This window comes from Ceratotherium simum, chromosome 4 (assembly GCF_057802395.1).
Source record: "Ceratotherium simum simum isolate JZ-2026a chromosome 4, ASM5780239v1, whole genome shotgun sequence".
Lineage (NCBI taxonomy): Eukaryota > Metazoa > Chordata > Mammalia > Perissodactyla > Rhinocerotidae > Ceratotherium > Ceratotherium simum.
The window spans coordinates 60896525-60918375 of record NC_141903.1 but is presented as its reverse complement, the minus strand read 5'-3'; the positions used below and the strand labels follow the sequence as shown (position 1 = coordinate 60918375).

Here is a 21851-nt window from a genome sequence, read left to right as displayed (position 1 = left end):
TGATGATTTAACCAGTTTTTAAATAATCAAATATTTCACAAAGGCTCAAAAAAATAGGAGCCCATCACTGAAGAATCATTCATACTCTTTATCTCTCTTCTGCTGAAAATTATGATCAGTCATGCTAACTATCAACATTCTAAACTTGACTATCCCATAATGGGTCTTGACACCATACCCTCGAAATGTGTGTATGACATAGAACCAGATCTGAATTGTGTTTTAATTCAAAAACTAAAAACAAGAAGGGTAACAAAATACAACCAAAAAGGAGATCATCATGAAACTGTATGTTCTATTTGAAAAGTTGCTGTCAGCAATTCATAGCTTAAAAAAAAAAAAAATAGGGGCACAAAAATGTAAATCTTTCACTTATTATTTATCACAATTTTACTAAGAATTAAATATTATATTCTGAAGAAAGTAAATATTTTAGAAAATCTACTAAATTATAGAACAAAAAGATAAGGAACTAACATGTCTGGGCTCTTTATCTATATTCTTCCCTTCTATCCTCAGGACAAACCTGAGAGGGAGGTACAGCTTTTACATTTTTAAAGATTAGAAGCCTAAGGCTCAGAGAAGTTAGGTAACTTACTCTAAATCAATCAGAAAGAAGCTATAAGATAAATATATTTGCTATTTTATGAAGGATGCACAGACTTTTTTCCCTGCACGAAACAGAACTAGACAGATTTGTTTAAGGCATTTTATTTAAGAATCCTTTGGAGCTCTCCTTTTTTAAAACTCTTTCTCTCTCTCTATATATATATATAAAGTCTATGTCAAGGAGGAAGCACTTTCCAGTAAGTCAGTACGATTTTGGCTAAAGGCAATGAAGGAAAAAAATATGATATATAACACACATATATATATATAATATATATGTATTATATGTAATATATAGAAAATGCCTCCTCCTTGACGTACATTTCCTGATACTAACTACAGAGAGGCAGTGTCCAGAAAAAATGTCCCTTAATCAAAATCAAGTTCTGAAAATCAAGAGACAGAGATTGGAAAAATAATAATAAATAAAAAGATTTTTCTTATGATGTGAAGATACATTTTTTTTAACAACTGCTCAAGGCTTTGTCATCAGATGAAGTTCACATGAGGAGAGAGAAAGCAGCACAGTAGACTCAGGAGTCAGAATGCATTTGTTTCAGTTCAAATACCCACGCTTAGTGGTTGTGAATCCTTGGGCAAATTACTTAACCTCTCAGTACCCACATCTATAAAATGAAGATTTATAGATATACAAAATCCATAAATTGGATAAAATAATCATATCTACCTCTAAGGATAGTGCTCAGCACAGTGCTATGTTTATAAAATACACTCATGTGGGGTGGCAAATAGAATTGTTTGACTATGACATCAGAGACTCATCTTGAATTGCCTGGCAACCTGCTGGCTAGAAATAGAGGTACTAAGAGTCTCCCACTTCATGGAGCTTCTCCTAAACCCAATTTCCCAAGGAGCCAGCGGCTATCTTCTACTACCATTAAGAGCACTTCCCACGGTCTCCTGGTTCTAGACAGCTGGCATTTCTAGCATCCTCTATCCAGCTGATGCCCAACGTCAGATGGCTTGGCAACTGAGTCTAAAATGTTTATTTCTTCCTTGAGAAAGAAGTTTTCACACTTACATTATAAGAAAGTCAAGTAGCAGTCAGGCAGGGTCTCTTCCCTCAAAAAGCAAACACAGTGAATGTCCAATTACTTCCCCAGACTCCAGCACCACTCTCAATAAGGTAATGAAAAAAGGGGACCATGTGTCTCTTTTTGTTGACCATTGTTCTCTCCAACAAAGCCTATTTTCTTTAACCTATCTCATGGAACATTAGGGTACTTACCTTTCCCCACCTTGTTGCCATTTAGTAAATGTTAGCTACTCCTAGTTCTACTACTCTGGAGTAATTCCTTGTATAATGGAAGTTGTAGAGGAGATGGCAATAGTCTTGAGTACATCCACCCTGTTTATGAAGTTAGCCATGTAAAATTTCCTACCTAAATGACAACAGATGTTCTCAGTCTGTTCGTGCTAGTTTTACCTGGGCTCTCTTCCAGGTGCTGGTCTTACAAATAAAGTTTTCTAACATAAAATTTTTGAGCAAACTAAGAATGATAAGAGACAAAGTTTTAAGTTACTATTCTCCTAGTTTTTACACATGTGCAAATAATTAATTGTTTGTGAGTTTTTTTTTTTTTAAAGATTTTATTTATTTATTTTCCCCCCAAAGCCCCAGTAGATAGTTGTATGTAATAGGTGCACATCCTTCTAGTTGCTGTTTGTGAGTTTTTAGGGATTCAAGGCATAAGCTTAGAAAATACACTTACAAGAAACCTCAAGAACAAAAAAGTGTAGACGTGGAAAATGATTTTTGAAAATATGGTCTTCAGAGTTCTGAATTCTCAGCCTTAATTAAGCTAAATTTAAGACAGTTTTACTGACAAAGAGAGAAAAGGAAAATACTATGCTTTGAAGCAGAAGTATTTTATGCCTGGTTTTATGGCTGCATCTTTTACAATACAGTAAGGAACCATAACGATTTTTTCATTTTTAAAAAAATACTGAGGGGCAAAAAGAACATGTATCCAACAGCATGTCCCACTAACTTAAAGCAAAACCAAAAAATTCAATATACAGAAGCACAATAATGAATTTTCTTTTGAAAAATTTCATAAAAGAAAGAAAAATCTGCAAATCATTCAGAGCAAAATATACATTTATAAACACATAAAAGACAGCATTCTTGCTTTCGAAGAATTTTATAGGCTAAAAACAGACGTGAGGAACAATATTTTTGGAAAAAATTATAGGTCATGGGATGTAGCAAATGTTTCATCAATAGGGAAGCTCCTGTTTTCTCCTTACTAGTAAATTTTCAGATTTTCACACTGAAATAAGTATGCTTTAGTGCTCCAAGGCAATAAAGAAACATATTGCCTTAAATTTCCTGTCCTCCTACCTCTCAAATGTGCCCCATCTTCTGTAGGGGTGCTTAAATGTTGGACTTCTTGCTGTCTTTCACATCACTCTTTGTTGAAAACACACAATGGATATTTCTGGGAATACTTGATGAGGAATTGGTGATATGACCCTACACATGAAAACCTTTAAGAGGTGAAAAAGAGCTGAGCATACAGTGGGCTTTAAATTATATCTTCGCACTTTACCTATGGGGCTTCAAGATGCTCAAGTGTTCCTTAACTGCATTAATTCTAGTTTTTGGACCTGGAAGTGAGAGGAGGTAAAGAACCAACAAAGGGACCTAGCCAGGAAACTGTTGAATAGACGGAGAATCAAGCAAATGGAAGAAATAAAATTTCCCATGGTTAATGTTTAGTGAGCCAGAGACATTTTCTCAATGCATATCTTAGATTTAAATTTGCTTTTCAACAAATTTTTATAAAGCAGGTATAGCCCTAATAGACAGCAGAGACTGTTCAGCCATGCCTGACCTAGCATTTGTCTTGTTTTTGAGCTGTAGCCCTACTCCACTCACCTTGTTGTGCCCAGAGATTAGTTCGCCCCTAACTGGAGCTGGCAATATGCACAACTCCAGGGGGCACTGTTCACATGCACTACAGTGTGAATGGTGCAATGTGAAAGCTGCCCCCGGGAGCTGTGCCATACTGAGGTGCTCATGCTAGAGGGATGCTCAGGCTCTCATTTGGGCTAGAGACACTCTAAGTTTAATTGCTAGAGCCTGTAATGAGCTGTGAAAAAAATGGAAAAGGAGAAAACATTTTTTCAAAGATCAGTGATGAATGACTGTCATTTATGTAATAAGCTATAGGCTCTGATGAGAAGTTTAATTTACTAATCCTTCAAAACCTACAGGACTCTTTGGATCTTAACCCCACCTCACTCCTCTTTTGTCTCATTCTTCTCTGACTTTGCATTTTCTCTTCTCCTATCCCCAAACCCTGTGCATCTCTCTCCATTTGTACCTTTCATTCTCAGTATGTCTCTCTCCTTACTTATATCTTGTCCCTTTCCTTTTGGTCTCTTTCATCTTTCTTTCTGCTTATAACTTTCATTTCTCTGATTAGCTATTTTAAGCATTCCCAATATGTCTCCTTTTCTCTCTCTCTCTTTCTTTCTCCTTTCTGTGTCCCCAGGCACCATTCATCTCCATCTGCCTTTTACCTTCTATTTACTCTTTCCTCTGCTGTTTTTCTAATCTCCTATTGTCAATATCAAATTTCTTCTATTTTTCTAGTTTCTTTCTTACTATCTTTTTCTTAAACTGACCGTGATGAGAAACAAAAGTACACTTGTTCAGTGTCCTCTCTGTGGTCCCAGATTAATTTTTCTTCTATGCCTGTGGTCCTTGAGAATATACAGAAGACATTTCAAAAGTAAACCTCAGTAACCATGACATTTAAAGCTGGCATTTTCATTACACCTTGATCCTATTGCCATTTTATAAATATTTACCATACATGCTGAAGAATATTTTTATAATATTCACTTCTCCACATGAGACTACTAAAGCCCATGCTGTAAGATACTTAATCTTAGATCTACATATCTTCCTCATTGATTTTGGAATTCTTGAAAAAATGCTTAAAACTATGTCAAAACTCTTCTCAAGCACATGTCTATTTTTCTGTGGACTATTTGTGTACACAAAAGGAAAGTCCGACTACTGGCCTTGTTCCACCCAATTATTACACTTGCAACAAAGTCTGCCTTTGGGCAGCAAGTCTTGTGATTTTTGGACCTCAAATAATGATTTAGACAAATGCTGAGGAAGAAAATTTCCCAAATGATTTAGCATCTTCTTCAAGTACTTAGAAAATGAACTACAAAATAGATCAAAGGCAAAAAGAAGGAATGGAGTCATAGACATTAGAACAAAAATACATGAGTTAGAACTCAAGAACTGGTTCATCAAAAAAATAATATAAAATAGATAAAACACTAAATAAACTAATTAAGGAGAATAAAAGGGGCAAAATACAAATACACAAAATAGGAATTCGATAAGGGGAGAGCAACCATAGAAACAGAGAGAATGAAAGGAATTTTAAGGGTCAGCCCTGGTGGCCTAGTGGTTAAGTTTGGCATGTTCCACTTTGGCGGCCCGGGTTCAGTTCCTGGGCGTGGACCTACACCACTCGTCAGTCAGTGGCCGTGCTGTGGTGGCGGCTCACATACAAAAAGAGGAAGATTGCCAGTGGATGCTAGCTCAGGGAGAATCTTCATCAGAAAAAGAAAAAAAAGAATCTTAAGACTACTTTGTTCAACTGTGACCAAATAAATTCTGAAAAATGAGGTGAAATAAATAACATTCAAAGACAGCATAATTTGCAAAATTGACTAAAGAAGAAAGAAAAAGATGTAAAGAGACTGATATTCAGGATTGATAATCAAGATATTAATCCTGGATATTAAATTAAATATATAATAAAAGTACTCCAGATACTTTCATTGGCAGGGGTCTTTAACAATATGAACTGTGTCTAGCTGTACCCCTGCATTCTGGCTAAATATCAGCCTTGCCAACAGCCATAAAAAATAGAAAGATTTGAAAAAAAGCTACCCTTAGAAGAGGCATAGGTACTGACGTTTTAAGAGGGAATGCTGCTGAAGTGTGAAATAGTAGATAATTCCAAATTATTGAAATTATTTTAGAACATAGAAAAAGAAATAATAATAATAATTTAATATTTAATAAAGATAACGTTTAAAATCAGGAAAAATGTTGAAGGGAGATAGATGACTCAATAAATATTGTTGGGACAATTGAGTAGCCATCTGGATCTATACCTCACACCACACACCAAAAAAAATTTCAAATGGATCAATGGTTAAAATGTTCAAAATAAATCCCTAAAAGTACTAGAAGACAATGTGATAAAATTTTAATCCTAAAATGAAAAGAGCTTTTCTAAATATATCACAATATCCATAAACCATAGTGAACAATTGCTAAATTGTATTACATAGAAAAATGACTGTATGGCAAAAACATACTATAAGCAAAATTTAAAGATAAATAAAAAATGGTGGCAAAAATAAACATTTGTACGTTTTACCATAGACAAAGGGACACGTAGATTAATAGATAAATAGTTCTTGCAAAGCAAAGAGAAAAAGATAAAAATCCAACCGAAAAATGGGCAAAATAAATAGGAGTTAATTCCCAAATAAAGGAAAAACAAAAGGCTTTCAACATATGAAAGGTGTTCCAACCACTTATCTTAAGAAAAATAAAAATGAAAACTGCATTTAAAAACCATACTTTACTTTTCAGATTGCCAAAACCCCAAAAGTTTGTCAACACCCTCTGTTGGAAAGACTAGAGAGAAACAGGAATTCTCATATATTGACGGTGGGGATATAAATTTGTACAACTCCTCTGAAAGGATTTGGAAATATCTACCAAAATTACAAAGACATATGCCCTCTGACAGCAATCACACTTGTGAGAATTTATCCTGCAGGCATTATTCCACATGTATACAACGATATATGTGAAAAGTTACTTTTTGTGGTAGTCTGTAGTAGCAGACAATCTAAAACAACCCAAATGCCAACCAATAGGAAATTGGTTAAATAAATTGTGGTACATTTATACTAAGGAAAACATCATAACTGATTAAAAATATCGTAATAAGAAAATTATCTATGTACCGGCATGGAAAGATTTCTAGGGAATGAAGTTACATAAAAAAATGCAAGATGCCAAATAGTATATTTAGTATGCTAACTTTCATGTAAAAATAGAGAGAAAATAAAAGTATACTTATAATTTCTTGTATTTACATCTTATAGACCCCGGATGGATACACGAGCAATTAATGATAGGGAGAGAGGGGCGTAAACTAAGCAAATGGAGGTCAGTAATGGGAGGGAGGCTTCATCTTATTAAAACGTTGATTTATATTATATAGTAATACTTATTTTAAAAATGAGAAAATAGTTTCTAAGAAGGGAGTACTTCCTCATGATAGAACACCTAGAAGGTGGTGGAGCCAAGATTTGAAATGAAAAAGAGAAACTGAGTTAAATAATGTGACATATGATTATATATAATTTCTATGGCTTTGAAATGTAATGTGTTAGTATAACAGGACCATTTTGAATGGTGCTTCACTTTACCTTACAGTAGAATGCAAAACTCTCTTCTTCATGGAATCCTTTTTATTCAGACATTTCACTTGATCCCGTTTTATCAAAGGTTTTTTCAAAGGAAGAACACAGGCATCAGTGGAGGGGAAGAACAGTTTGGAAAGTGTGCTTGCAATTCTCCATCCTATATATTTGGAGAAAATTTCATCCCCTACATTTGGTGAAACTTTTGTATTGTAACTAGTGAAAGGATCCTTTGGGTCATTTAACTCAGCCTGTGGAAAGAAAAGAAAAAGGAACTTGTTGAAATAGAGTTAAATGAGAGGAAAAATGATGTATTATTAAGATGAATGTATGTTCATTTTCTTCGACTAATGTTGCATTCTTCCTGTTAAATAAAAATAACCTTTATAAGAAAAAAATGAAGTTTCCCAAAAGATTTAAAAACTCATAACAATAATTTTCAGTGAAATAAACAATTAAGCATGAATGAAACCGGTCTTGAAATTTCAAAAATTTAATGATATAATTGCTATTTTAAATGTATACACTTCCTATGCAAGAATTTCATACATGGAAGATGTTCTAGGATTTATATTTATATTTATATTTATTTAATATGTTTTAATATCAAAAAAAACCTAACATAAAAATTCCACAATATTTAAGCAACCTTTAGTCTGGAAAGAGCTATTTTCTGAATTCTCCTATTTATGTTCAATAATGCCCGGGACTGATTTTTAATTACATCTTCTTTTGAAATGGCTAGAGACATATTTTCCTTGGCTGGAATCGGTAATAACAAATGAAGACGTAAGTTTCAAAATGTCATGTGTTATACCTTTTCTAATGTTCACAGTATGCTCATATTTATGAGAGGAACTCTCTCATAAATAAATTAGATGCTGCCTCCTTTCATTTTAAGTTTTACATTTTTTATTCATATTATCCATCTTCATGTAACTCATTACCAGTCACTCAGGATTCATTTTATATGTAGATGTATCCTATGGTAGAAAATTAAGGAATGGAAAATGTTTTATGTATATGAACACTTAATTTAACTTCTTTAAGATTCCAAGATCAAGCTTGGCTCAACGAAATTACTATTGAATTGACTACTGTATTATTTAGATGAAATTATAGTGGAAAAAAATGAGAACAATCTCATGATAAAGACTGAAAAACATAAAGAGTTAAAGCAATGAGAAAAATAGCAAAAGGCAGGTAAGTAAATATGGATTACTGTGAAAGCCAGAGAAGCTGGGAAAGAATAATATGCAAAAAACATATATGAAAAGGATATAGTGAAAATCGTGCAAATAGGTAAGAACCAAAAAAATGAAAAGAAGACTCAAAATAGCCTCAAAATGCTAAAAAAAATTATATTAAAAATTTTTAAGAGGGGCTTATTTTTACAATGTCAGAAAAAGAACTTAATCACTAGTCCTCATTGAAATATATCCTTTTTTAAAATATCTTTGATTTCAATTATCTCTGGGTATTGGAATCAACATACAATCATGTTCATCCTATTCCAGTTGTGTATCTTGCTTATTAACTTGATCAAAATCATGGAAAGATCATTCAATTTGAAGCAAGAAATTAAACTGTGTCTAGGACATTTAGTAGCTGTTGTGATTTTGAGGACATTATTTAATGTATCAGTCTGCAGGTTCATCTGTAAAATGGTAATCACAGTACCTGTAATGTTTATTCTGTTTACCTTCCTGGCCTAATTTTTCATGAGAAAAAGTACTTCAAAATCAATAATATATAGTATTGCACAAATGTATTAGTATAAGCTCTTCCATTACTAAGAGAGTGATGAATGAATAAATGTGTAATTAAATGAATAGACCAACAAAAAATAATGTCTTCTCATGACAGAATTTCTGGTAAAGTACACTGTTTCCAGAGGTAGGATTACCCTGCATTACAGAAGGGTGATGCTCTTTTCATCATGTCTCATTTGGCTACTCCTTGCTTTCTTCTCTCCCAGACTAGATAGGTTGTAGATCCAGACGCCAGCTCTCTCAAGAAGCAAAATGAAGGCATTCCCACATCTTTCACGATGGTTCCCTGATTGAAAGCCCAGGTAAATTTCCCTCCCCTTTGACGTCTAAGGCATTCAACTTATGGAAATGTAGTCTCAAATATCTGTCAAATGCACGTTTGTCTTATCTATAACAGGTTTTGTTTGTTTGTTTTCCTGCAGGAAGTACTAGGAAATAATGTGGGCTTTGCAGTTCAAAAGATCTGAAATCAGGTCTCGCTTTTCCACTTCCTGGTTAAGAATGCAAACTTGGGAAATTTAGTTGACCTCTCCAGGCCTATGTTTTGTGTTTAGTTTAATTCCGTCTTGTTTTTCATTTGTGATATGGAGATAATAATAACTACCTCTCAGAGTTTTGTGAGTGTTAACTTAGCAGAGAGTGAGAAGTTCAACAGGTATCAGCTCCTGTCAGGAATTCCCTAAGACAGAACACTAATGCTCCAGCCTTTGCTGCAACTCCCACCACCAACCCAGAGAAGACTTGATACAACCTCTGCCGTGCTGAAAACAATTTTGTTATATTGTACTTTCACATTGGCAAATTTATGAAATAGGATCATGGTTGTACTTCTATAGGCATCTCCTATTTAAAGAATCTTACTTCTCTTAAAGCCATTATTCTAACGTTACAATTCAGAGACTTAAATGCCAACTATGCATAAATATAAATCTACACCTCTTAGAAGTAGACTTGCACAAAATATTAATGACTCTTCCTTACAATAGATTCCAAATTCATGAATTGACTACTATTTAGCCTGCCAATGAACATTACCTCAAACTCCACCTTTAAATATTATACACATATTTACGTTTTCATCATGTGTCCCTATTTCTTGGTGATGGCCATGTAGGCTTTAAAAATTCAGAATTTACCTTATTGCATTGTTGAAATTTGACATTTTTAATTAAGAAACAAATGGCAATTTTTGAATATCTATGTTAATTTTACTGATTTAGTGTTAAAAAATTGGAGAAATGGTATTATTAAATATTGAAGCCACATCCAAGAGCAGATGCCCACTCTTTGTATTGGGCGTAAAGACGGTAAAAACCAGCATTAATATAGGCTGTCAGGAAGTTGGAGAAGTCAGCACAAGGGGAAATTCCTCAAGGAATTATGATGTAGTAGCAATACGAAAGAAAAGAAAAGAAACTCTCCCCAGAGTTCTGAATTTTCCATCAATCATTAGGGAAAAAGAGCAAACACATCAAAATTTAAGCTATCTCACACTACTCTTGACATGAGAGAATAAAGGAGAAACAAGATGTTAAGCCATTGTAGCTTAGTTTGCAGCAAATTCTATCTTCGTCTCTTGCTGTCTCTCTCTTTTTTGTCTCTACTTATCCTCAAGTAATCTTACAGCTTGCATTATTTAACTTGTTTATGAAAAAAAATGACAATTTTTTTCTTTAAACTTTAAAATTTAAATATAAGTGACTCACTGGTAGTCTCAAAAAACTATTTCCTACAGAGTTATAAAATCTCACAGAGGAGGATAGCATGGCGAGCTCCTTGCTACTAAAATTGTGGTCCTTCAACCATCATTATTGTCATTACCTAGGAACATGTTATACATACAGAATCTCAGGCCCTACTGCTGTATGCACATTAAAGTCGAAGAAAGACTGATGCAGTAGATTAAGAAAAGGACTGGATGGGAATATTCCATTTTCTGACTTGCTAGTCATGAGATCTTGCACAAGCTACCTAACCTCTCTGAGCATGTTTCTTTAATTCCTAAAGTGAGACGATAATAATACTTGATAATAATTGTAAGGATTAAACCTAAAAATTGAATATATTTTCTAGCACAGTGTCTGGCACACAAAAAAATTTTTAATAAATTTTAGTTCCTTGTTTATATTTAATGTGGGAGAGAGCACAACATAGTGGAAATGGCAGAGCCTTTGGGTTATCACTCATAGGTGCATCCACCACCAGTCACTTATTTTAATCCTGTTTAGACTCAGATCCCCCATCTGCGTGGGTGATGGCGGTGGTGGGAGAGCTATGGGGTTTAGATGAGTTAATACATGTAAGATACTTAGCACTGTGCCTGGCACATTGTAAAAGCTCTACAAATATTCATGTTCTCTTAAAACAATGTATCTGTTGATTGGAACTCGATTGATAAGTATTTAAAGAAACTATACTCTTCCAAAAATACATCTCCATTTATGTCAAAAGAGGAGCCATACGTGGGAAAGCAGAGAGAGAGGTACTGAGAGAATAGAGACTAATAGTGTTGTTTGTTCTATTTGCTGCTTTATAGAGTACATTAAGAGTATGGAAATATCATTAAGAACAAAAACAAATTTTATTTTAAAGATCTCACCACGAAATGTTAACCACCATATTCTTTACCTGATAAGTCAAAGGTACTCTGAATAAAGTCACATATTCCTTTTAGCTGTACATATTTCTTTTTGATATTTTAGGTCATATATCAGATGGCATAAAACATTTATACATGATGACTTTTCCTAGATGTGCCAACATATGCTGCTGAATTGCCTATACAGAAGAGCCTTGCTCATCGCAAGTCTCCCTGGAAGTATTTCAAACAAAGCACATCAATTAACGTTTGTTTATTATGCCACTGTGAGTATATGACAGTTTTTGATTTCTTTTCCAAATACTCAGGCAACAGTTGGGTTTATATTGAATTTGTCAGACGAAGGGCTTATGTTTAGGGATCTATTTAGAACTGTGTTTCATTTCAAATATGCTATTAAATATCTCACTTCCCCTCTAACCTCCATTAAGCATCAAATTTTATGAACAGATATTGTAGATAATAGAATGTTATTATGCATAAAAAAACACACAAGACATGAGAGTACAGAATATAGTCAGTAATGGATTTACCAGTGATGTAGATATATTGAGATATTAAGTATGAAATTTAATTCATTATATTCAACAGTTTATCATATGAATTGTATATTTATTTTTAAAACACAAAAAGAAAAAATTTATACTTAATTCTATAAACATTCAAATATATTCAATCCTTATGAAATAAATCCTTCCCACTCTACAGTTGTTTATAATTAAGACTGTGTTTCACTCTGTGTACGTAATATGACGATTACCTTACATGAGGAAAGGTTCTGGGAACAAGGTGTTGGGAAAAGAAAGAAAAAACAAAGGTTATGCTGTAAACATAGGCATTTGCATTAACTTAAATAAAAGTGGAATACAGATTTTATTTTAGATCAAAGCATCGGAGGTACATGCCTTCACTGTATAGATTCTTTTAGGTTCTCTATTCACATTGAGCTACGAGGCAGCACCTAAAGACTAACAGAGTTGTTATCACTTGTAAAAGAAAGCTTCTAGCTATTTTATACCATAGAACTTGTTGCCCAAAGTATCACAGGCCAATATGTTGGTTCAATGAAATGTAGGAATTTGCACGTTATTATGAAAAACTAAGGGTGTTTAGGAATAAATAACTAACCTTTGTAGTTTTATTTCTGCAAATAAGTGCCGTCATGATAGTGCCAAAGAAAAGAAATAAAAGAAAAGGAAACCATGAGTTTACCATGCTCACGTTTTACTGTAAAACTAAACACACCTATAAAGGTAACCTATATAGATTCTTTTGAAATGGTTTGCTTTGTCTTATTCATATATGTGGTGTTTAGCTGTTTATTCTACAGTACCATTATTAACTCCCTTAAGAAGGCAGCTTTTAAAATCCGAAGGCAGTTATAAGAACAGGGACAACAGAGAGAAAACCTGCACAGATGCTAATCACTTTGGTCTTTTGAATAACTAGGTGTGGAGAATTTAAGGGAGTTAGTTTACATATTATTACTCCTGAAACCTAGTGTAGACATGTTAATATGCAATTTGACATTAAAAATATACCAGCTAATAATAAAATTAAAAAAAAAATAACTTTATGACCAAAGTCATAAAAATGATGCAAGGAAAAACACTGGCTAGGAGAATAAACAAAGCAATTGATTAGACATTTAACGTTACGTCACATCTATACTAATGTAGAATTCTTAGTCAATAAAACTCTCCTTCAAAATCAAATTGAATAAAAACCTTTTCAAGTAAGTGAAAACTGACAGAATTAACCACCAGCAGATGCTCACAAAAAGAATACAAAAGGATTTTCTTCCAGCAGAAGAAAAATAACCCCATATTGAAGGCCCGAGGTCAAGAAGGAAGAATAAGGAAAGAAACATTCAAATATGTGGGTAAATCTAAAGAAGATTGAGTGTTTAAATAACATTAACATATTGGTATCTGTAAATACACAAACACATTCAGATACACACGCACAATTAAAATGCTCATCAGGAAAACTGTGTAAGTAAAGAGAAATAAATGGAGTTAAAATATTATAAGACTATTTTATGGTCCAGGAAAATATAAAATCTCTATATATATTATACTTCAATAATTCAAGGATTCATTCTGTATCATCTGGGGTAACAAGTAAAAGAATGTGTAACCACCAAACAAATAAAGGGGGTGGGGTGGAATGGAATAATAAAAAAGCCTTCCCCAAAGAGACACAAAATGAGATTAAAGAAAAAGAGAGACTAAGGAACAGGAGGTATAAATAGAATAGTAAGTAATAAAATGTAGAAATAAATACAAATATATTGAATGACATTAAGCGTAAATAGAATAATGGTTCAAATGTAAAGTTAATAATTTTCAGGTTAAAAAAATACTGCTTCTCCAAAGAGATATACATATAAGGATACAGAGAGCTTGAAATGAAAAGATAGAAATAAATATACTATGCAAACACTAATCAAAAGGACCCTAATAAAAGAAAGCTATTGTGGTTATATTCATAATAGAAAATGTACACTTTTTATAAAGAAGGACCAACATTTCATAATGATGAGAATATTGTCATTGAGCACAGCAGAATTGAACTAGAAATCAAAATCATAAACATAATAAGATTTCCATAAATGTGGACATTGAACCATAAACTCCAATTAACCATGGCTTAAAATAATAATAGTAGAAATTAGAAACTATTTTGAGCTGAACGATAATTAAAATATTACTTATCACAACTTTCAAAATTACGTGTAGGGGGAAATTAATAGTGTTAAAGTCATGTATTAGAAAAGAAAATGCTACAGATCAATGACAAGGAATATAGTTCAATAATATTAGAAAAAGAACAACACGTTAAATGCAAGAAAATTAGCAAAAGGAAATATAAAACTAATATCAGATATTAAAGAAATAGAAAAACCATAATATAGAGTATCAGTATTAAGAAATTCCAAAGTAGTTTTTCAAAAGACAAAGAAGTTCATAAACTCTTGGAACGATAAATTAAAAAGAGAACGAAGGCAAAAATGAAAGTCAGGAATAAAGGGGAGAACATCATGACAGATTCTAAAGACTTTAAAATATCAGAAAGATATTGTAACAACTTTATAAAATATCTTTTTTAAAATACAGATGAAACGGACAAATTCCCAGAAGAAAATATGAAAATTGATGCAAGGAAAAATAAAGTTTAGGAAGGTATATTATTCCACTATGAAAAACTTTTCTATGAGTATCCATAACCAAATGGCTTCTCTCGTGAATTCTACAAAATTTTTAAAAAATCATGACAATACTATAAAATTCTTCCAGAGAATGGAAAAAAGAGATAATCACTTCCAAATTCATTCCATTAATTCCAATAATATAAAAGAAAATATAGCAATATTAAAAAGTTATTACATCATCATCAAGTGTTTTTATTGTAGGAATGAAATGATTATTCAGCATAAGAAAATCTAACAATGTAGTTTACCACAGTATCCGTGAGCAAGTTATTTCATCTTACAAAAAGTTTAGCTGTCCTTATTTAAAGTTTCACTTTCTTCATCTGTAAAATCAAGACCATAATAACTCATATATCATATGATTTTTATGAAGATTAAATAAATAATGCACGTAAAGTGCTTAGCACACGGCACACAGTAAACGCCCAACAAATCTCAGCTAACTTAGTAATATTTATTGTGTAAAGGTCATTTTTTGGACTTCCTTGCTTCTTCCATGGAATTCAGTATGGCAAAACAGACTTAGTACTCAATATATACATATTTATTTCTTATTCTTTACTGATTTGGGGGAAAACTTTTTATGATTTCTTACTTTATATCCTTATAGTATCTTAGTATTAAGTAAGGGAATTCAAACTAAATTAAGTGATATTTCAAAGTTACCAACTAGATATTTTATCATTTATATTCATAAATCGTATATTTTATTGTTTCATAATACAAATGTCTCTATCTCTAGCTAACTTTTATATACAACAGGTCTAGAGTGAATTGTATCTTTTAGTTTATCTAATGCAAGTTAAGATTATTTCCTATATTAAATATGTATTATGCCTAAATTAATACAGCTGTTTTTAGAAATTTCTAATTTAGATTTTTCTCTGAGGAAAACTTGCCTTCCCCACACATTTATCATTAAAAATGAATGAAAGTATCCTTTCCAAGTCTTCTCACTAAGCACTGAAAGCTAATTAGCTCATCTAGTTGTGATGCTTTTGTTTATTTTTTTATTCTTAGTGCTGACTGCTAGAGTAATAAAGTCTTTACTTGGATATAGCAACTAAAAAATATTTGCTATGTCTGATTAACTGACTTATGAATTTCAAATGTAATTATCTACAGATATTTACTAAAATTTTGAAGAAAGATTATCTTATACCAAATGATTGGCCCTGAAAACAGGCATATAAATTGAATTCTAATTACAGAAATGACAGATTTGAGTTGGCTTATTTACTCAGTCACAGTATAATCCATTTGAGATGTGACGCAGCCTATAAAAATAGATACAAAACCAGAGGATAATACAAATAATTGAAAGAATCATGGAAACAGAAAGAACAAAAGAAAATAAGATTGAGTGAGATGAATAGATATGGTCCTCTATTTCTGTTAGAAACTGGCCAAAAATGTGACTTGTTTTTTTTAAGCTCCAGTAAGCTGCTTATACAAAACCAATAGTAAGGTTCGGAGAGTACATGAAACTAAGGAGGATTTATTTCCCAAATCTCAATAAAGGGGATATTGGGTGATATTGCAGTCATCGCTATAAAAGATACAATAATTTTTGTCGTTATTTCTGTGTTCCTCAATCCAAAACCAAGAACAAGGCAGAGGCACAGCTGCATTAAAGCAAGTCCACGAAATCTAAACCAATATAGCTCAAGTGGGCTGCTCTCTGATTGTCTTTTTCCACGAAAAAGTATTAGAAATCTAGATAAAAGGATAGGTTGCACGTTTTTAGATAGTCCTCCATAAAGATTGCTACTCCAAATTAGACTTACTATTAAAAAGCAAAGAGTTTAAGGTTTTGTTTTCTGCTAAGAATCTAGAATGTAAATACTATGCTTTTGTCCGTAATGGCCCTCATATGCTTTGACAATCAATTAGGCAGAGTGAATTCATTATTTGCTCTCTTACTTGTTAACATAAATTCACATAATTATTACAGGAAAACTGAACATTAAAGCATTAGGATAATCTCATCTGTGAAAGCTAGAAAGAACTAGAAACTTTCGGTGACAGGAAAATAAGTGTACTTTAGGATAACAAACAAATTATCTTGGCTCAAAGTAAGACATAGAGAAGAAAAAAACGTTTGATAGAGTTTTGAAATGTCATAGGATACCACATGGATAAAGCATGACTGAAAAACCATAGTTATATTTTATGAAGAATGAATAGCTAATTTCATAATGATTTTCTTTGTGAAGAAAAATATATATAGTCATTCAAATAGAACTAGAAAAACTAAGAACTTATAAAATACATTTTTAACTTTAAAGAAAAAGACTTCAGTGTTAGTGAGTCCAGATTTGCAATTTATATTGTCTAATGCTAGAAAGAAAAACTAATAAATAACTAAATAATTTATTATCCAAATTAAGACACTTTTGAGAGTGAATTAATTCACTACTAAGAAGAAAGCTGGAAAAGGAGCTACAGACCCAGGCTAACTCGGGCAAATTGGAACGCATGGTCAGCTTACTTATAAATGTCCCTCAAAGGTACAAACTCAAGGCAGAACAATTACTCTCCCCCAAAAATCAACTCCATTCTTCAAGCTGCTTAATCAGAAGATGGTCAACCCTCTTATCTTTAACGAAAAATTGGTTAATATTAAATTTTAAAAATCGTGTTCTCAATTGTGAGTCACTGATACTGAATGTGGACCTTCCTTTCTCCTTGGAAAGAAAGGACAAACACGTCCTGAGGACAGAAGTACCAATTTATTGCCCAATGTTTTATCTTACCTGAGCTATATTCACTGCATTACGGATTCGCCCATCTTTCTCATGATCCTTTGTTCTCTGTAATGTTTGCCAGATTATGTTTCTAAGTCCATCCTGTTCCTCATCTCCCCGAAGTTCCCACAACATTTTCACCAGGTTATACACTAAGCCATAGTAGCCAGTCCATATCACTTGATCACCTGTTTGAAAAGAAATATTCTCTGAGAAAATGTCATTTTAGTCCTCTTATTAATGTATGGTTTTGTGAAAAAGAAGAAATTTGATTTTACTAATATTTTAAAGTCTAAAATTCTGAGTTTTGTAAGTTTTTTTACTCTTCACTGCTTTTACTCCTTTAATTTTAAAAGATCACAAATTGTTTTAAAATTTCTAACCATATGAAAAGATGAACTACACCTAACTAATATCATACCTCATAAATTTAAAAGTTAAACAGACAAATTGTGAACTAAAAAAAATCTTTGGAATTTAAGGACAGAGGAATTTGTTCAAGGCAATATGAACACTTAGACCACTATGGTGAATTTTTATAATAAATCAGAGAAACAGAAGAAAAATCACTGGCTCTTATAAAAAACTATCAAACTCTATGAAACATGGCATTTGAATCAAAAAGCTAGCTTTGAAAATAATGGTAAAAGCAGATAAAAACTGCTGATATAATTATAGGCTGGAAGGTTTTTTTTAAGAATAGAGACAAAACAATTGAAATAGGAGAAAGGGAGTAATGAATCCAGAAGATATTAGAAAAAAAGTCTAAGACACTGCTCCTTCTAAAATTTATATACCAATTAGCAATTTATATAAATTATCAAGTTCCACTTTCACAACATGCGTTTCCCTTAGAGAAAGGAAGAAGTTTCTCTTTACTCTTTATCTTAATTGTTTCTTACCTAGATGGCATATTGCTATGCAATACTATTCAGGAAAAGAGAATTCTCATTGAGATAGTGATGGGATAAATAAATTTGGAGAATGAAATAACACAGGTCTCAGAGGGGATATGAACTTCACTTAGCCGAAGAGCAACATGAGAGTACCGAGTATACGTGAAGCAGGTAAGAACAAGAGGAAAAAAATGCTCAGAAAGGGAGATGGAAGGATTTCAAAGCCAAATACATTCTGTATTGTACTTTTTCCCCAAATCCTGGTGATAGCTTGTGTGACATTGGAACTCATCGATGCTCTTCTTGAATAAAGATATAAGCACAATCTGAAAAGCTGCAGTCCTCAACTTTTTCTCATTGAACCTAGTTTTTTTATAATCCAAGCTAATACTAATAATCGTTACTATTATAACTAGAATACTTGGCAGTACCTACTGTGTGCTCTTCTTCTAGTCCTCCCTACAATCCTGCTATGTAGACTGTATTATACTTAGAGTAACAGAAGGGACCTAGGAGCTTCAACTTGGTTAGAAAATTCCCTAGCATCATATAGCTGATGAGTGACAGAGCCAGGGGAAGGCTAGTCTGATCTTATCCCAGGCAGCACAGCCTCTCCAATTCAGACATGTACTTTTCCTTCCAATCTCCGCCTTCTATTCCATTCATAAGAAAGGAAGAGGCTAGAAGGTAGAAAGAAGAGGCAGAAGAGAAAGTATGTACACATTTTAGAAATGTGTACAGGGAGGAGGAAGGCATATGTCCAGCTCCCAAACTTAAGGCACCTTCCACCCTTTCTATTGTTGATTTTTTAGAAGAGAAGGTATAAGCTGAAAATATGAGGCTACAGAGAAGCAGCCAATTCTTTTGAAAATATGATTTGCCCCTCATAAAAACTTTACTAGGTAAAATTGGTATATTGCAATTTTGAAGTTATATATAGGGAGTGATGTCAACAAGATGGTAGAATAGAAAGTAGCCAGCCCTTGTCCCCTCACAGAAACAATTTGGCAGCCATCCATGAATAAAAGTGCCTTTGTGAGGACCTTGGGATCCAGGTAGGAGGTTGTGAACGCTCCGTGGGACCCAAGACTGAGGAGGACCATTTTGAGAAGGCAGGCCTGGACCCAGATGGCAGGCCTGTAGACAGCGATGTGCTCCCAGCAATGGACCTAGAAACACCCCTGCCCGCCGTGAACTCAGCTCCAGCCCTTCTTGTCCACAGTGCTGCCCCGAGCCTCATCCACCAAGGACCCAAGAGGACCCCCTCCTGTTGGTGCCCTCAGTAACAGGCCCACTGACTGCAGGGCTGACTGAGGACCCTGAAGCAGTTCTGTGGCCTGGCTCCAGTCTCACTCTCTCATGGTCCAGAGGCAGTTCTGCTACCCAGGAACCCACCCATGGACCTGGCATGAGTGTGCTCAGGAACCTGGCAGGAACCAAATCAATTTGCATCCCTGGTACAGGCTAGAGATCTGCAGACCCAGAAGTGGTCCCATGACCAGGCTCCAGCCCTGCCCAACCATGGTCTCATCTGCTCAGAGGCCCGGCAGGAACCATGCCTACTCATGTCCCCAGTAACAGGCCTGCTGACTCCCAGCAGAGAGGAAGCTATAAGAAGAGAGAAGGTAGAGGATGATAGTGAGGATCTCAAATTGAGCTGAGGTAGAGAGTTCATATTAGAATGGATGAGGTAAAGCAACTAAAGAAAATGGGGTCAGATTAAACAGTAGATGTTTGAGCAAAAGAATAATGTCATATCTGTTCAATGATATGTTGTGTCTATTCAAGCAATAAACTGGGAAACCAATATGGGAGTTTTATGAGGTAATCGAGGTCTTTCCCATGATGAGCAGCAGGAGATTGGAGAATAAAGGACAAACCTAACACATTGTGGAGAAGATCTAATACTACTTTGCAGCTATGGAGGAGGAGGAAGGAAGGAAGTAGAAAGGAGAAGTACATTTTTAAGCTCAAGAAACTGAAACAATAATGAAATCACTTGCAGAAATGAGATAACGTAGAAAAGCCAGTTTGGGGAGAAAGGAGACAAATATTAATTAGAAAATGTGGCATCAGGTGGGGATCAAATTTTCAGTGTCTTGTAGCTTGCTGTAAAAGTATACCTAAAATTCAAGTAAAATACAAGTGAAATTATTCATTTGTGAGTCATTAGCAGAAAAATAAGGCTTGAATCCAATATGTGTAAAGAAACAATTATGAGTTTTTAAATTAATAATTCTGGAATTGTGAACCTCAGAAATAAAAAAGCAGTTTTTGAACAATGTGATAAATAAAACATCCTGTGGATTTTAACTCATTTATAAATTTTTTATAGACTCTCAAGTTCTTTACATTAAAAAAAAAGATTGATAAAAGTACATACAAACCACCTTCCTTCATATATTTTAAATTATTGTTTATTGAGGAACAATATTTTATAAGCCTACAATAGTTGAATCGTCAAATTGAAAATTGTTTGCTTTTAGAATCCACAAGACCAGTGATGAACCCATAAAACCCAGTTCTGATAACTGTCTTCTAAAAACACCCAAAACTTTTAAAATGTCATTGATGATTTGAAAAGTGAGCTGTTCACCTGCTGATTTAAACTACAGTGAAGTAATGCTTATGAATAATATTTGTAGGGAGAATCTGTTACATCCAATTGACTGACAGTTAATGAAGAAAGAAAACCTTATAAAGACAGATGGGATGTGTTACAACTGTCATAAAAGGTAGAAAGCATTCTAATACACAAGTCTAGACATTTGCTGAGAACCCTGCCTGCTATGAAACTCCTCACCCAGGGATCAAGCTGTAGCATAAGGCACTCTTCTGTTCTGCTTTGAGTGACCCTGTGGCAGCTATCAAAGATGTTACTTCAAATATACTGAGAGAAAATGTGCCTCTGTCTGCAGCTAAGCAGGCAGTATCCTACAAAAGAACAAAGCTGAAGCAAGACAAAATTCTTAATAAACCTTGAAAATTCATTAAAAAATCATGGTGTTTGAAAACCAACATTATGACCCTTTCTTTGTAGTAATGCTTTATTTTAGTATTTGAACTCCTTGGAAGCCTTTAATTGCCAGTCTGGATATTTAGATTTCATATATGCAGTGAATGTGAAATATGAATATTTCTACCTATGTGAATGAGTATAAATGAGTACAGCATTTACAATTTTGACAAATATAATTTAACACCACAGAATCAAAAGTATCACTGAACAGTAAGTCGAATGTAAGATGTAGTTTAAAACACTGTCTTTATGAAATGTCAAGTAGAGCGGAAGGAAATAGATCAATGCCAAGAAACCAACGGACAACAACTCGTCAGCCAGCCAGGCATTTAACAAATGTTTACTGAGTCAGTGCTATGTGCCAACCATTGTTCTATGTACCAAAGAAAAAGACAAAGTTACTGCTCTCGGGACACTTAATTCTACTGGAGAAAGACAGATACTAAAAAAGGAAACTGAACAATATCAGTTCATAACGAGTGTTAAGAAAA

At 33.6% G+C, this 21851-nt stretch overlaps 1 protein-coding gene across 2 annotated transcripts in view; it reads right to left on the bottom strand.

Moving 5' to 3' along the window:
• The window catches only part of TMEM232 (transmembrane protein 232), a 694734-nt gene that overhangs the window by 79963 nt on the left and 592920 nt on the right, over positions 1–21851 (bottom strand). For both annotated transcript variants that reach the window (XM_087429935.1, XM_087429934.1), the window contains exons 11-12: positions 17455–17633; positions 7120–7364 (exon numbers count right to left, since the gene is read on the bottom strand). In XM_087429935.1, coding sequence (XP_087286061.1) covers positions 7120–7364; positions 17455–17633 — 424 coding nt within the window. The remainder of the gene's footprint in view (positions 1–7119; positions 7365–17454; positions 17634–21851) is intronic.